This window comes from Mobula hypostoma, chromosome 2 (genome assembly GCF_963921235.1).
Source record: "Mobula hypostoma chromosome 2, sMobHyp1.1, whole genome shotgun sequence".
NCBI classification, from domain to species: Eukaryota; Metazoa; Chordata; class Chondrichthyes; order Myliobatiformes; family Myliobatidae; genus Mobula; species Mobula hypostoma.
In genome coordinates this window covers 43,460,404-43,476,572 of record NC_086098.1, presented here as the reverse complement: position 1 = coordinate 43,476,572, position 16,169 = coordinate 43,460,404, and the positions used below count along the sequence as shown (strand labels likewise).

The 16,169-nt window shown below is 37.5% G+C and overlaps 1 protein-coding gene across 1 annotated transcript in view; it reads left to right on the top strand.

Moving 5' to 3' along the window:
• Positions 1-16,169, top strand: part of otofa (otoferlin a) — a 379,390-nt gene that overhangs the window by 92,996 nt on the left and 270,225 nt on the right. Inside the window, exon 3 of the mRNA XM_063071051.1 lies at positions 8,342-8,430. Within this exon, the coding sequence (XP_062927121.1) occupies positions 8,342-8,430 (89 nt within the window). The remainder of the gene's footprint in view (positions 1-8,341; positions 8,431-16,169) is intronic.

Here is a 16,169-nt window from a genome sequence, read left to right as displayed (position 1 = left end):
TCTGAACTCCAGTGAATTCAGGCCCAGAACCATCATATGACAAGCCATTCAATATTGGAATCATTTTTGTGAACTTCCTTTGAACCCAGTTTCAGCACATCCTTTCTATAAAATAAAGGGCCCAATACTGCTCACAATACTTCAGATGAGTCATGAATGCTTTATAAAGTCTCAACATTACAACTTGCTTTTATATTCTAGATTTCTTGAAATTAATACTAGCATTGCATTTGCTTTCTACACTTAACCTGCAAATTAACATTGAGGAAATCCTGCACAAGGATTCCCAAGGCCCTTTGCACCTCAGTTTTTTGTATTATCTCTTCACAAAAAATAGTCAACCCTTTCATTTCTTTTATCAAAGTGCATGACCATACACTTCCCATCACTGTATTCCATCTGCCATTTCTTTGTCCATTCTCCTAAACTGTAAGTCCTTCTGTAACCTCTCTACTTCCTCAAAACTACCCGCCCCTCCACCTACCTTCGTATTGTCTGCAAATTTTACAATAAAGCCATCAATTCCATCATCCAAATCATTGACATATAACGTAAAAAGAATCGGTCCCAACACAGACCCCTGTGGAACATCACTAGTCCCTGGCAGCGAACCAGAAAAGGCTCCCTTTATTCCCATTCTTTGCCTCTTGCCAATCAGCTACTGCTTAGGTTCGTATGTTATGTTCAATGTGATAAGCATTATGATCTGATCAGAGAATCAGAGATCCACTGAGGGCCTGGTTTATCATTCATCAAAAGTGGAATTTACCACTGAGTGTGGAACTAAGCATACAAAACAGGGATTGTAATTGCCATTTGTATATGCCAGAATTATATTGTGGTGATGCATTTAACTTCAATGTGTCTGAGCTGTGAAGATGTAACATCAACCAGGTTTGCAACAGCAATTATTATCCCATATTGCTCACTCGCAAAAGGTCTGTGCATGGTTATCTACCCAGGACCAGATTTTGCACTTAGGCTAATGTGAAACGATCTGCTGGAAGGTCTGAAGAATAAAAATTAGCTGTTTGAATAAGATATGAAAGAATTGTCAGTTGAATTACAATCATAGAGATGGGAATCATTAAGTATATCTGGCTCTATAACTTGCAATTAAAATTGTTGATTTGCACAGAATCAGTGGTTATGTAGAAGCTTCCAGCACTGATGGAGGCTGTTCAACCAATATTTTTTTCAGACAGCTTTTTGTTTGTTCACTAATTCCAGTACAATCTCTCCATAGTCCCACTCAATTTGTCATTTATACGGTGTACTTAATCTTCCCTGGGAACAATAATGGGCTCCACTTTTAATCCGTAGCTTTTTGGTCCAGGAAATTTACCCCCTGAAGCATTTATTAAAATTAATGGCAATTATTATTGGACAACTCATCACTGATGTAAAGGTCTATAGTTTATTACAATCTAATCATAAAACTTAAGTTTGGAAAACTTTCTTGGAGTGCATGATTTATGAATTCTAATGGCAGGTATGTACATTTTGTTTATAAATTGTTCTTAAAATATTCCAGGATATGGTTTTGAATTTGAGCATTTTAGAAGCTTAGCAATTGTTTGTATCATATGAGTCAGATTACTGAGTTAGAACTAATGATATTGATGCCTGCCACATCAACATAATGCCACCTCTGACTTGCATAGCTTGTGCTATCTGGAAAGATAAGGGGAGCAGTCATGCAGTAATGCCAGCACTGAAAGCTGTCCCCCTAAGGTCACACACCAGTTTTCACTTGGACATATATTGCCCTTCTTTTCTCATCACTGGGTCAAAACCCTGGAACTCTCAACCTAACAATAATCTGAAAAGAAATTCAAAAAACGATAGATGTTGACATGGTCCCTTGGTATGACCTTCACTTGATTGTCTACCTGTACCATACTTTGTCCGAAGCTGTTACACCTTATTCTGAATTCCGTTGTTGTTTTACATTGTTCTACCTCAATGCAATGTGCAATGAATTGATCTGTATTAACAGTATGCAAGACAAGCTTTTCATCATACCTTCTGGGTGAAAGAGAAACAGGGATTTCCTGATGGTGGCTGATGGAGTAACAGCAACCTGCCGTTGCTCCAACTCTAACTATCTTACTACTTGCAAGCTGTCTTGAAACTTCTTTTTTAAGTGTGATATTCTTTCATTATGGCTACAAGGGTTGCCAGAGGTACTAAAAAGGATGATCTCCCTGCTTCTTTGTATTCTCTTATGGATTTGCTGCAAAGTCGTACATGAGAAGCTTCTGAGAAGTTTCAACAATTCAGCTCTGAATTAAAACAAATAGATGCTAAATTGAATTCTATTCAACAAACTCTTAATGAACATGATAAACATATAAAAACAATGAAGCAATTTTGTCATCTCTGGAAACGGAAGTGGATGAATTGCAAAAGCTTTGTGAAAAGCAATTGGAGTCTAATGAAAAGTTAAGACAGAAGATTATCAACCTAGAAAATAAGTAGAAGAAACAACCTACAGGTGCTGGGTCTCAAAGAATTGATCAAAAGTAATCATCCTACGGAATTTTTTGCAAACTTTTTGCGAGAATTATTTCCGGAAATCTTGGCGTCTTTGCCTATGATTGATCGAGTTCACAGATCTCCTGTGTTTAGACCTCCTAAGAAAGATAGACCAAGATCAGAATTGATCTGTTTTCATGAATTTAAAACAAAGGAACTGTTAATTCGCAAATCTCGTCAAAGAGGCATGATTGACTATAATGGTTGTAAGATTAGAATTGTCGAAGATTACTTGCCTGAGGTTATGCAGGAAAGAAGTTATGTCTGAGTTTTTTAACAAGGGTTTCAAGCCTTCCTTTTGCTACCCAGCTCGACTCAGAATCATACTTAAAAATGGATCTTTCAAATGGTTTCATTCGACTGTTGAAGCACAAAGGTTTTTAAAATCCAAAGGCTAGCTGTTTAGTTTGTCCTTGCATGAAGACACAAGATTAAATGAGGAACATTTAGTTCACAAATCCCGTCGAAGGGGCATGATTGGTTATAGGGTGGAATATTAAGATTCTCAGAGATTATTTGCTTGAGGTTATGCAGGAATGTGCTAAGTTTAAACAATAAACAAGCTTTGTTGGAATTTTTTTAAGAAGGGATTCAACCCAGTTTGATGGAGAACCTCATTAAAGATAGATCCTTCAGATGGTTTTGTTTAAATGCTGAAGCACAACGGTCTTTTAAATTTGAAGGCTAACTGCTTAGTCTGTTTTTCATGAAGATATAAGATTAAATGTTTAATGTCTTTCTGTATGAATAATTGTATCTTTTACATTTGGGAAACCATTGTAACTAATTTCCTTTTGTATTTTTAGTACTGTATCTTTGATACACAAGAACTGAATTTCTTGTTTGGATATTGTTTAGTCTAGGTGAAAATAATTGGAGCGAACACCAGGTTTTTTGGGGCATTGTCCATAGTTGTAGATGCTGACTTTCTATTGGTTGGTCTTCTTTCTTTGAGAGGTGGGCAGGGGTATGTTTTTTTTCTCAGAAGCTGTTTTCGAATTTTTAGCCAACTTGTTGCTTGGTTACCATTTCTCAAGGTTTATGAGTTTGTTTTAACTTGCATTTTAACCCTTCCTTTAAATAATATTAAAAATGGACCAAACTATTAATTTACTCAGTTTTAACATGAAAAGGTTAAATCACCCTGTTAAACGTAATAAGATTTTTGCTTCTATTAGGAAATTTAAGGTCCCTATTATTTTCTTACAAGAAACTCACATACACAAGTGTGATAATCCACACACTTGGAACGGACGTTTCAAGTCACATTGGAACGGACTTTGTTTTCATTCTTCTTTTCAGGCAAAATCTAGAGGAGTTTTGATTCTTATAGATAATACACTTGCCTTTTTCCAACATAAAGTAGTGTCTGATACTAATGGACGTTTTGTTATATTTTCAGGAAAACTCAATAATAAATTAATAGTATTTGCCAATGTGTATGCCCCAAATGTAGATGATCCAGGATTCTTTGAGTGTTTTTTTTTTGTTTTTACCAGATCTGAGTCTTTATTCTTTGGTGATGGGAGGAGATTTTAACTGTTGGCTAGACCCAATTTTCAGCTGATCATCTTCCAAACCAGTGTCTCTTAATAAATCAGCTTTGATTATTCGATCTTTTTTATTGAAGTGTGGTATTGTTGATGTTTGGTGTTTTTTTATATCCTTTAGATAGGGAGTACTCGCTTTTTTCTCATGTTCATCATGCATGTTCCAGGATTGATTTTTTTTTTATTGATAGTCAAATGATTTCATCAGTTTGTTTCTGTGAATACAAAGATATTGCTGTTTCAAATCATGCTCCTGTATTTCTATCTTTAAATCTCCCTGGTCTTCCTCAAACAAACAGATTTTGGTGTGTTAATACAACTTTGTTATCTGATAAGGAATTTTTTAAATTTCTAGAGAGGCATATTATTTTGTTTTTTGAAGAGAAAAGGGAAGAGACTTCTAATCTTATTGTATGGGATACTTTCAAGGCCTATATTAGAGGACAAATTATTTCTTATACTGTGAGTGTTAAGAATAAAGCTAATAAAGAAAGAATTGAATTAGCCAATCACTTGAAACAATTAGATCAAAAATATACAATAGCTCCAGGTCCTGTTTTACATAAAAGACATGTTGAAGTTAAAACTAAATAGGATCTTCTGCTAACATATCCAATTGAAACTCAACTTCTTAAAGATAAAACTCAATTTTATATTCACGGAGATCAATCAGACAAAGTATTGGCCAACCAGTTAAAAAGTTCTGTAGTTAAACGACAAATTAAAGAAATTTGCAAAACTAATGGTGATAGGACAACTGATCACTCTGAAATAAATGATACCTTTACAGAATTCAATTCTAAACTTTATAGTTCTGATTCCCCTAAAGATAATACTGTAATGAATAATTTTCTAGATCAATTAAATATCCCTGCACTTTCTGCAGTTAATTGCAAACAGATAGATGAACCCATTTCTTGCAAGGAAATCACCGAGGCTATACGTTCATTACACTTGGGGAAGACTCCGGGTCCAGATGGATTTTCTGGAGAATGTTATAAGGCCTTTTCTTCATTAATTATACCGCAGTTACATATAGTCTTTTTGGATTCTTTCAAATTGGGTAGCTTGCCTCAATCTTTCTATGAAGCTTCTATTTCGCTTATCCTAAAAAAGAACAAGGACCCAACTGAATACTCTTCATATAGGCCAATTTTATTACTTAATGTTGATACTAAAATCCTTTCGAAAGTTCTGGCTTGTAGGATTGAAAATACTTTATCTTCTATTATTTCTGATGATCAGACTGGATTTATTAAAAACCAACATTCCCATTTTAATATATGCCATGTATTAAATGTTATTTACTCTCCATCTTAAATTACTTTATCTATCTCCTTATGCTCAAGTTATTAATTTTCAAAATTCCAAACCATTTAAACTTCACCGCGGAACTAGACAAGGCTGTCCTTTGAGTCATTTGTTTTTGATCTAGCTTTAGAACCCTTTGCCATTGCTTTTCGAGAATCGAACGATATCTGTGGTATTTTAAGGAGAGGTATTACTCACAAAATCTCACTTTACGCTGATGATATATTGCTTTTTATCTCTAATGTTGAGACCTCATTACCTTGCGTACTTTCTTTACTCTCCCGTTTTAGCCAGTTTCCAGGATATAAATTGAACCTGCATAAGAGTGAACTATTTCCTTTAAATAATTTGGTATCAATTAATACTAATCTCCCTTCTAAAATTGTAAGGAATCAATTTACTTATTTGTGTGTAACAGTCACTAAGAATTACAAACACCTGTTTAAAAAAAACTTTCTTCATTGAACCATGTAAAAAGGATATCATTAAATTGGTCACCTCTTTCAATATCGTTAATTGGATGAATTAATTCTATTAAAATGAATATTCTACCTAAATTTAAATATTTTTTCAGGCTTTACCCGTTTTTATTCGTAAATCCTTTTTCGACTCTCTTGATTCTATTTTATCCTCCTATATATGGAAAAATAAATGTCCTCGTTTAAATAAAGTTCATCTTCAAAAATCTAAAAAGTCTGGAGGTCTAGTCTTACCTAATTTTAGGTTTTATTACTGGGCAGTTTATATATGATATCTTATGTTTTGGCTATATTATATTAATTGCGTACACTGTCCGGTATGGGTTTCTTTAGAAGCTAACTCTGTTAATAAATTTTCTATTATTTCTCTTCTTGGATCCTTGCTTCCTTTATTTGTAAGTAAACTAACTGATAATTTAATAGTTAAACATACTCTGAGGATCTGGATACAATTTAGAAAACATTTTGGTTTATTGAGATTTTTTCCTTTCAAATCCCACTTATTCTAATTTTTTTAAACCCTCCATGACTGATTTAGTTTTTAAAGAATGGGACAGGTTAAGTATTAAATGTTTTTGGGATCTGTTTGTTAGAGGAAATCTTCTGTCATTTGAGCAATTGTCAGCTAAATATAGCTTATCCAAAACTCACCTTTTTTTAGATATCTACAAATCAGAGACTTTCTAAGATCTCAATTATGCACATTTCCTATAAGCTCAGATAAGAACTTACTAGAAGTAAATTTTAGTTTGACACCTTTTCATAATGGTTCAATATCTAATATTTATGGTATGTTACTGGAGACAAGGAATGTTCCTTTAGACAAAATTAAGAATCTCTTGGAACAAGATTTACAGACATCAATATCTGAGGAAACTTGGAATGAAATTTTCAAACTGGTTAATACTGCATGCTATGTTCTCGCCATTCCCTCATACAATTTAAGGTGGTAAGTGGAGTCCATATAACTAAGGATAAGCTATCTTGTTTTTATTCGGATATATCTCCCTGCTGTGACTGATGTAATAATGGAGAAGCTTCATTAATTCATATGTTTTGGACTTGTCCAAGTCTTGAAAAATATTGGAAGGAAGTTTTTCAAACTTTTTCTTTACTTTTCAAAGTCAATTTTAAGCCTAACCCTCTGACGGCCCTATTCGGTATTGTTGCAGGACAAGGTATCAAGCTGAAGACATCTGATTTACACATTTTGGCCTTTAGCTCTCTTGTAGCTAGGAGGGAAGATGTTTCTCCTCCTACTCACGCACAATGGTTATGCGACATTACGTCATGTTTAGATGTAAAGAAGATTCGTTGTTCAATTTCTGAATCTCGTCAAGTCTTTCAAACATTGTGGGAACTTTTCCTGAATTATTTTCAAAACCTTAAATTCATTGTTTAAATTCAGATGTTGGCTATTATTAATTTTTATTATATGAGAAGGTATTTTACCTTTTTTCTCCTTAATAAACAGATTCGGTCTTGGTAGGGGTTAGACTCTTATTTTTGTTATAAATTAGTATATTTCAATATAACTATTGATTAACTTTCATGAATACAGGGTAATGAGATTGTTATTATGAATAGATATAATGTAATTGGTAGTTTTTTTAAATCTTTTTTGACCTTTATATATACCTTCTTGTACTCGGTGTTCTTCTATGTAGAAACTAATAAAAAATATTGGAAAGATAGAGAAACAGAGTTAATGTTTTGGGTCTGAGATCCATTCTCCGTATTATGGAAGGACTTGGACCACATTGCAGCTGTTCACTCTGCCTTCTGATTACTCAGCAGTGAATATTTGGGTTGCTCTCACCAGCGCATTCCTAGTGTTTGGGGAAAAATGTGTCCTCAGTCACCGCCAAATCATGGAAAATCTCAACCCTCATAATAGGAGGCTGCATATGTATATAGGCTGCAACCGCATTGACTATTGCATTCAAGATTGAAGATTGCTTACTGTCATTCTTCAGCATGCAACTGAAACGAGAACAAAACAATTGTTACTCAGATTCCAGTACACAATTTAAAAAAACACAATGTAAGTTTTAAAACAAACCTGTGAAACACAATGTATGAGTAACTATATGAGTGAATTATGAAGAGGCTGTCTGGATGCTTGTTTTGCAGATATTGTAACGCTCTCTCAATACATCTTTGCCATTAACACCCCATGAGGTGGGGGAAATGCAGGATTTCCCCAACAGAGAGTTCCTATCCACTTGAAACTGAGCATCCACCACCCCTGATCCATTCAGTTTGTACCATATTACTGATAGCTACTTATTAATACACTTCAAATGTCACTGTGAATGTTATTGTGATGGTCATTTATCACTTGCATGAGCCTTGTCTTCAGTAATCAATATACTGCAAAGCTCATAATTTCCTTTTCATACTCAGTTTATGGAATTACTTTGACAAGTCTTACTTATTTCAATCCCTTTGTTTAATTGACAGACATTCCGATGGCCTGTTGCCAGCAACATTAATGGAACTGAAATGCTGGAGATCCAAGTTTTCAACTACAGCAAAGTCTTCACAAATAGGTACAATCTATTAAGTTGGATTAATGCACAAGGTTTGACTTTACTGATCCACTTCTGTCTTTGCTCAGTGGAGTTAGTCAGACGTATAGTGAACCAGGTTATTGGATGTGTCTCCTGACACAAAATATTATAAAACTACAGTTGATGTTTTAGTCCTGTGTTTATGCACTTAAGAAAGGAATAATAATAACTGTTGTCAAGTGAAGTCGTGGATTCAGAAAACATTTAAAGTCATAATGCACTGAACATGCAAAGTAAATTGTGGTTGGATCTGATCTCCACTGTTGACAATGGGTGACAGGTCAATTGCTAATTCCTCAATCTCTTGGCTTTACATATTACCTTCTCTATATTAAGAAATTTTCATCTCCCAACAGATAAATGTGTTACATCAGTATCAAAGGTAATGAAGAAAGTATATTTTACTGCAGGACACAAGTTAAAAGTTATAAGACTCTTGGTGCAGATCACTGAATGGCAGACTTGGAGGTCAAGTGTTTGCATGCTTGCTTAAATATCAGGATTTTCCATTCTTTCCTTGTAGTGTGGAAAAATGATGTGACCACAACTAAAACAAATGCTTGAAGTCCAGTGTGGGCTCCTTAGTTCACAAAATTTGCTGAGAAAACTGCAGATTTGTGCCTTTACTCACTGTAATTCAATACCAGGTAGCCCTTTAAACCAGCTATGGGTAAATTTCTCTCTTTCAGTGTTAGACCAGAAGAGATGGGAGCAGAATTTCACCATTTGACCCACTGAGTCTGCTCTGCATTCAATCGTGGCTGATCCTTTTCTCCCTCCTCTGTCCAACTCCCCAGCTTTCTCCCCATAACCTGTCAAGCCATGTCCAATCAAGAACCTATCAAGCACTGCCTTCAATACACCAAATAACCTTGCTTTCACAGCTGCCTGTGGTAAGAAAATCCGCAAATTTACCATCTTCTGGCTAAAGAAACTTATCAACATCTCTGTTTTAAATGGATGCCCCTCTATCATGAGGCAGTGCCCTCTTGTCCTAGACTCTCCCACCATGGGAAACATCCTTTCCACATCTACTGTGTAAGCCTTTCAACATTTGAAAGGTTTCAATGAGAACCCCCCTCATCCTTCTGAATTCTAGAGAGTACAGTCCCAGAGTCATTAAACGTTCTTCATATGATAATCCTTTCATTCCCGGAATCATCCTTGTGAAACTCCTCGGAACACTCTCCAATGCTAGCACATCTTTTCTTAAATGGCTAGCCCAAAACTGTTCACGGTACTCAAGGTGAGGCCTCAGCTGTATCTTTTAAAGCCTCAGTATCATATCCCTGCTCTTGTATTCAAGACCACTTGAAATGAATGCTAACATTGCATTTGCCTTCCTTACCACTGACTCCACCTGCAAGTTAACCTTTAGGTGCTCTGCACAAGGACTCCCAAGTCCTTTTGCATCTCAGATTTTTGAATTTTCTCCCCATTTAGAAAATAGTCTGCACATGTGTTTCTTGCCCATTCTCCTAATCTGTCTAAGTCCTTCTGCATCCTACCTGTTTCCTCAACACTACCTGCCCCTCCACCATTCTTCGTATCATCTGCAAACTTGGCAACAAAGCTATCTATTCCATCATCTAAATCATTCATATACAGCATAAAAAGAAGCGGTCCCAACACCGACACCTGCGGAACACCACTAGACACTGGCAGCCAACCAGAAAAGGATACTTTTATTCCCACTTGCTGCCTCCTACCAATCAGCTAATGGTCTAACCATGCCAGTAATTTTCCTGTAATACCATGGGCTCTTAAACTGGTAAGCAGCCTCATGTGTGGCACCTTGTCAAAGGCTTTTGTAAGTCCAAACATACAATAGCCACAGTCAGAGGAAATAAAAGGAACCTTAATAGAAGCTTATCCAAAGCCAATGCCTCTTCCAAGCTGAAGCCTCCTTTAAGCCGAAGTTGACACCACTGGCCTACTCCCTACTCTCACCATTGGCCTACTTCCGACAATGGCTGCCCTGTTTGTCTCTTCTGTACTTTTAAGCCAGCATCGCTGACCTGTGAGAAACTCCATTGCTGTCTCTACTTTCCAACATCGGAGGCAAGACTGGATTGTTGCTGAAACTAGACTGTGACGTGGAAGAGATTCATAAGTATTGAAAAATGAAGCTGAATTGTTTTTGGATCAGAAACAAGAGAAAATCTGCAGGTGCTGGAAATCCAAGCAACACACACAAAGTGCTGGAGGAACTCAGTAAGTCAGGCAGCACATATGGAAAAATGTACAGTTGACGTTTTGGGCCGAGATCACCCACCCGCCAATTGTCCACAAGAAAGAAAACGCTGAGAAACTAACCGAAACCATTATAAGGTATAGTCCTGCCAAAGGATCTCTGCCCGAAACATCGGCTGTACTTTTTTTTTCCATAGGTGCTGCCTGGTCTGCTGAGTTCCTCCAGCATTTTGTGTGTTGCTTTTTGGGTGGCTGTTCAAAGGTTCATTTTATTACAATACAACTCTGATATTTGTCTGCTCCAGATAGCCATTGTATACAGAAAGACCATGGAGATTGATGAAAGAAAGAGCATCAGCTCCCTAACTCCCGGCACAGAACAGAATGGAAGCAAAACTCACAAACCCCAAAATCCCCCCTGCCCCACAGCAAAAAATGGCCACATTAGTAATTACTGACCCCTCCCCCCGAACTCACAGAAAAGGACAGTAACAGTAGCATGGAATCACCAAACCTGCCTCTTACCCACAAATATTAACAGATCTCCCACCTGCCAATCATCCACAAGAAAGAAAACACCAAGAAACTGAAGGAAGCAAATATAAAGTACAGTCCATAAATCCCAGAATATTGGAAACTGCTTTTTCTCTGTATTAGAGGAAAGCAACAGCACGAGCTTGATCCTTTCGTAAAGAGTGACCACTGACCTGGCTCTGAATGCCACTGACCCGGGTCCAAACACCACCAACCAAATGTGCTGAACTAGGGCTGGACAGACTGATTCAGCTGCTGACTACCTCTGCTGGGAGCCATCACTGACCCCCCTATGCATTCATCTTGATGTCTCAGTCTTCCCTGCTGCTTCAAGATGGAGTTGTTCATGACTCCACGCCTCGTCTCTGGTCTTTTCCATGAGCCAGCATGCATTCTCCGACCTTTTCAGCTCCGTCTCTGACTTGCAGGAGGTAGCTCTTTGGACACAGGATAGCGCTGGATCTTTCAGTAGAGATTCACACCCTACGTCACAGGCTCTAACCGTTTCCATAACACAAACATGACAAAAAGAACAAGCAGAAGGCATGGAAAAAGTGAAATAATTGGATAGATCTGCTGTCTGGAAGATGTCGCAACAAGGAATTGTTGTTCATTGGCACCATATTGACCAGAAATCTTCACAAGCGATAAGACACAAGCACCAAGTGTAAGACATGAGCAACAGCAATATCAAAAGATGTTCTGGAAAATTACCAATATTCAGTTGTTCTGAAGCAGTTTTGTCATTTGCTACTCTTTTCCAGGTGGGGTTGCATCTGTAATCGTATAGGGACAGTCATACCAGAGTTTAGGTTGTGACATCCTGTTTCTGGTAGATTTGTTATCTCCAGGTATACATAGGATGTATTGTAATTGCTTCTGGTCAGGCTGTCAGAAGTTATTGTTCCTTATACAATTTATACCAAATGTTCACATGCTGTTTCAAGAAACATTGCAGGAAGGCCTTAAAATTTCTTCATACTCACATTTGTATCTCAGATATATTTTGAATAATATAAATGTGCACCCTCCTCCTCTTTCTTATTTAATATTGAGGTTGCATTTGAGTGGCAGAGAAAGCAGAATTTCTGTCATGCAGGTGGGCACTGTGGATGCAGAGGTCAGGTTGCTGACCCAGATCCAACAACGTCTTCAACATATTTTTGACGAACCTACTTCTAAGCATGTATAGAACCTGGAAGGTAATGGGCATAAGCACAGATCCAATCACTGATCAAAGGTTGCCTCAAAAATCTAGAGAAAATGCCAGGTATGTTAAAATTGCCTCAATATTTAAATATTCAGTCAGATAAATACCTTAATACTTTTATAAACATCTGTTTACCTTGAACAAATAATATGTTTGCAATGACAAGTCTTGTGAGACTTTGCCAAATATTATACAAATAATATGACTGAGCAAAATATATTTAATAAAGTTAAATATTTCATCTTGTAGTATGATTGCAAGAGAATAGATTGAATACTGGTTGTCACATGGAAAATAAAACATTGGGATAAATGGTCCTTTCAGGCTGGAGGAATGTAGTGTAACTAGTGGTTATTTAATGGGGATCTTGGAGTCAATAATTTACTGTTTACACTAATGACCTGGAAGAGATAGCAAAATTAATGTTTCAGGTCTGCCAAGGATAGGAAAATAGGTGGAAGAGCATGTTGTATTGCAGAATTACAATATCCTCATTACGATACAGATAGATAAATTAGGTGAAAACTTGCTAGATAGAGTTTATTGTACAGAAGTGTGAGGTCTTGCAATTTGTTAAAAGTAATCAAAAGGCTGATTATTTTCTAAATGGAGAGAGAGTGTAAGTATGTGACATTTAGGGAGATCTTGTGCATGAATCACAGTACGTTAGCAGATAAGTCCAAAAAGTAGTTAAAAAGACAAACCGCATGTTGACCTTCATTATGAAGGGGTTTACACACTAAATGTTGGAAGAGCTGTGTGGGTCATGCAGCATCTCTGGAAGAAAAATGAACAGTCGATACTTTGAACCAGGACTCAGATCTTCTGAGACTTTGTTAACTATTGTGCAATGGTTATGATTGTTATAATGTAAAACATTTCAGCTTGTAATATAATTGCAAGGGAATGAATTGAAAACTGGCTGTCATATACAAAACAGAGAATTGAAATAAATGGCTCTTTTTCAGGCTGGAGGAAAGTAATTCATGGTGTATCCTACTAATGGCCTGAAGAAGGGTCTCAGCTGGAAGCATCTGCTGTTCATTTTCCTCCATAGATGTTGCCTGACCTACTGAGTTCTTCCTGCATTTTGTGAATGTTGATCCATAGTTCCAGCATCTACTCTCCTGTCTCTCTGTTATGAAGGGATTGAAGTTTAAGGAAATTTTGTTATAGATATGAACAGTGAGACCACATCTGGAATATGATATACTGTACATAAGTTTGATCCTTCTATATAAAAATAGACTTAATAGCATTGGAGGATGCCCATGGACATTTGTCAGGCTAATTTCTGAGATAGCAAGGTTACTCTATCAAAAGAGGATAGATGTTTTGTATTGTTATACAGCTTTCGCCAGTGGCCAATCCAGACATTGGAAGTTTGGAGAGGATGGGACTTCAAACAGGTCCACTACTCAAGGAGCGCGTCAAAAAATCCTTCTGTTCTTTATATCTGCTCAGCTAGGACAGTAGAGATGTCAGGCAGAATAGTGCAATGCTCCTCTTGCGGGATGTGGGAAAGCAGGGAGATCTCCAGTGTCCCTAACAACTACAGCTGCAAGAAGTGCATCCAGCTGCAGTTTCTAACAAAACTGTGTTAAGGAGCTGGAACTGGGTAAACTCCAGATCATTTGAGAGGTTGAAGGGGTATTAGATAGGACATATAGAGAGGTAGTTACACTCAAGGTGCAGGACACAGGAAGGGACCGGGTTTAAGGAGCCAGAGAAGAGTACCCATGTGGCCATCCCCTCAACAATAGGTATATCACTTTGGATACTGCTGGGGGGGGATGACCTAACAGAGAAAAGTCACAGCGGTCGGTGTCTGGCACTGAGTTTGCCCCTGTGACTCAGAAGGGAAGGGGTAAGAAGAGGCATGCTATAGTGATAGGGGATTCATCTGTCAAGAGAATAGACAGGAGAATCTGTGGGCAAGAACAAGATTCCCGGATGGTATGTGCCAGGGTCCAGGATACCTCAGATCGAGTCCTCAGAATTCTTCAGTGGAAGGGTGAACAGCCAGAAGTCATGGTCCATGTAGGTACCAATGACGTGGGTAGGATGAGTGACGAGGTTTTGCATAGTGTGTTCAGGGAGTTAGGTGCTCGGTTAAAAGGCACAACCTTGCTAGATAGAGTTTATTGTGCAGAAGTGTGAGGTCTTGCAATTTGTTAAAAGTAATCAAAAGGCTGATTATTTCTATCCTTGCCACGTGCTAGAGAAACTAGAACTAGGAAGATTGTATCAATTAACACATGGCTAAGGAGTTGGTGTAGGAGGGAGAGTATAAGATTTTTGGATCATTGGACTCTCTTCCAGGGAAAGTAGGACCTGTTCAGAAGGGACGGTTTGCACCTAAACTGGAAGGGGACTAATATCTAAGCGGGAAGGTTTGTTAATACTGCATAGTGAGGTTTAAACTAGAGTTGCAGGGGGATGGGAACCAGAGTGCCGGAACAGTCACAGAGAGACTGTGGAGGCAGATGTTGGTAAGACCTCAAAGAGAATTAGGAATCAAAAGGTTGAGTGTAGGGTGAATACAGGACTGAAGGTGTTGTATTGTATCTGAATTGCACAGTTTACATAATAAGATAGACGAACTTGCAGCACAATTGCAGATTGGCAAGTATGATGCTGTAGGCATCACTGAATCATGGCTAAAAGATTATAGCTGGGAGCTTGATATCCAAGGATACACATTGTATTGATAGGATAGGCAGGAAGGCAGAGGGGTGGCATTGTTCAGTTGGTAAAAGAAAAATTAATCAAATCATTAGAAAGAGGTGACATAGGGTCGGAAGGTGTTGAGTCAATGTGGATAGAGCTACGGAATTGCAAGGGTAAAAAGATACTGATTGGAATTGTATATAGACCCCCAAACAGTAGTAAAGATGTGGGCTACAAACTACAATGCCAAAAGGGCAATGTTATGATAGTCAAGAGGGCTTCAATATGCAGGTAGATTAGGAAAATCAGATTGGTGCTGGATTACAGGAGAGAAAATTTCTAGAATGCTTTTAGAGCAGCCCATTGTTGAGCTGACAAGAGGATCAGCTACTCTGGATTGGGTGTTGTGTAATGAACCAGAATTGATTAAAGAGCTTAACATGGAAGAACACTTAGGGGCAAGTGATCAAATTCACCCTAAAATTTGAGGAGGTGAATCTAAAGTCAGATGTATCCAAATTACAGTGGGGTAAAAGGAATTAGAAGCATGAGAGAGGAGTTGGCCAGAATTGATTGGAAAAGAACACTAGCAGGAATGACAGCAGAGCAACAATGGCTGGAATTTCTGGAAGCAATTTGGAAGGCACAGGATACAGTGGCATGCAAAAGTTTGGGCACCCCTGGTCAAAATTTCTATTACTGTGAATAGTTAAGTGAGTAGTAGATGAACTGATCTCCAAAAGTCATAAAGTTAAAGATGAAACATTCTTTTCAACATTTTAAGCTAGAATAGTGTATTATTTTTGTTTTGTACAATTTTAGAGTGGAAAAAAAAATGAAAGGGCACCCCAAGAGATTTGAGCTCTCAGATAACTTTTACCAAGGTCTCAGACCTTAATTAGCTTGTTAGGGCTATGGCTTGTTCACAATCATTGTTAGGAAAGGCCAGGTGATGCAAATTTCAAAGATTTCTAAATACCCTGACTCCTCAAACCTTGTCCCAACAATCAGCAACCGTGGGCTCCTCTAAGCAGCTGTCTAGCACTCTGAAAATTAAAATAAATGATGCTCATAAAGCAGGAGAAGGCTATAAGAAGATAGCAAAGCGTTT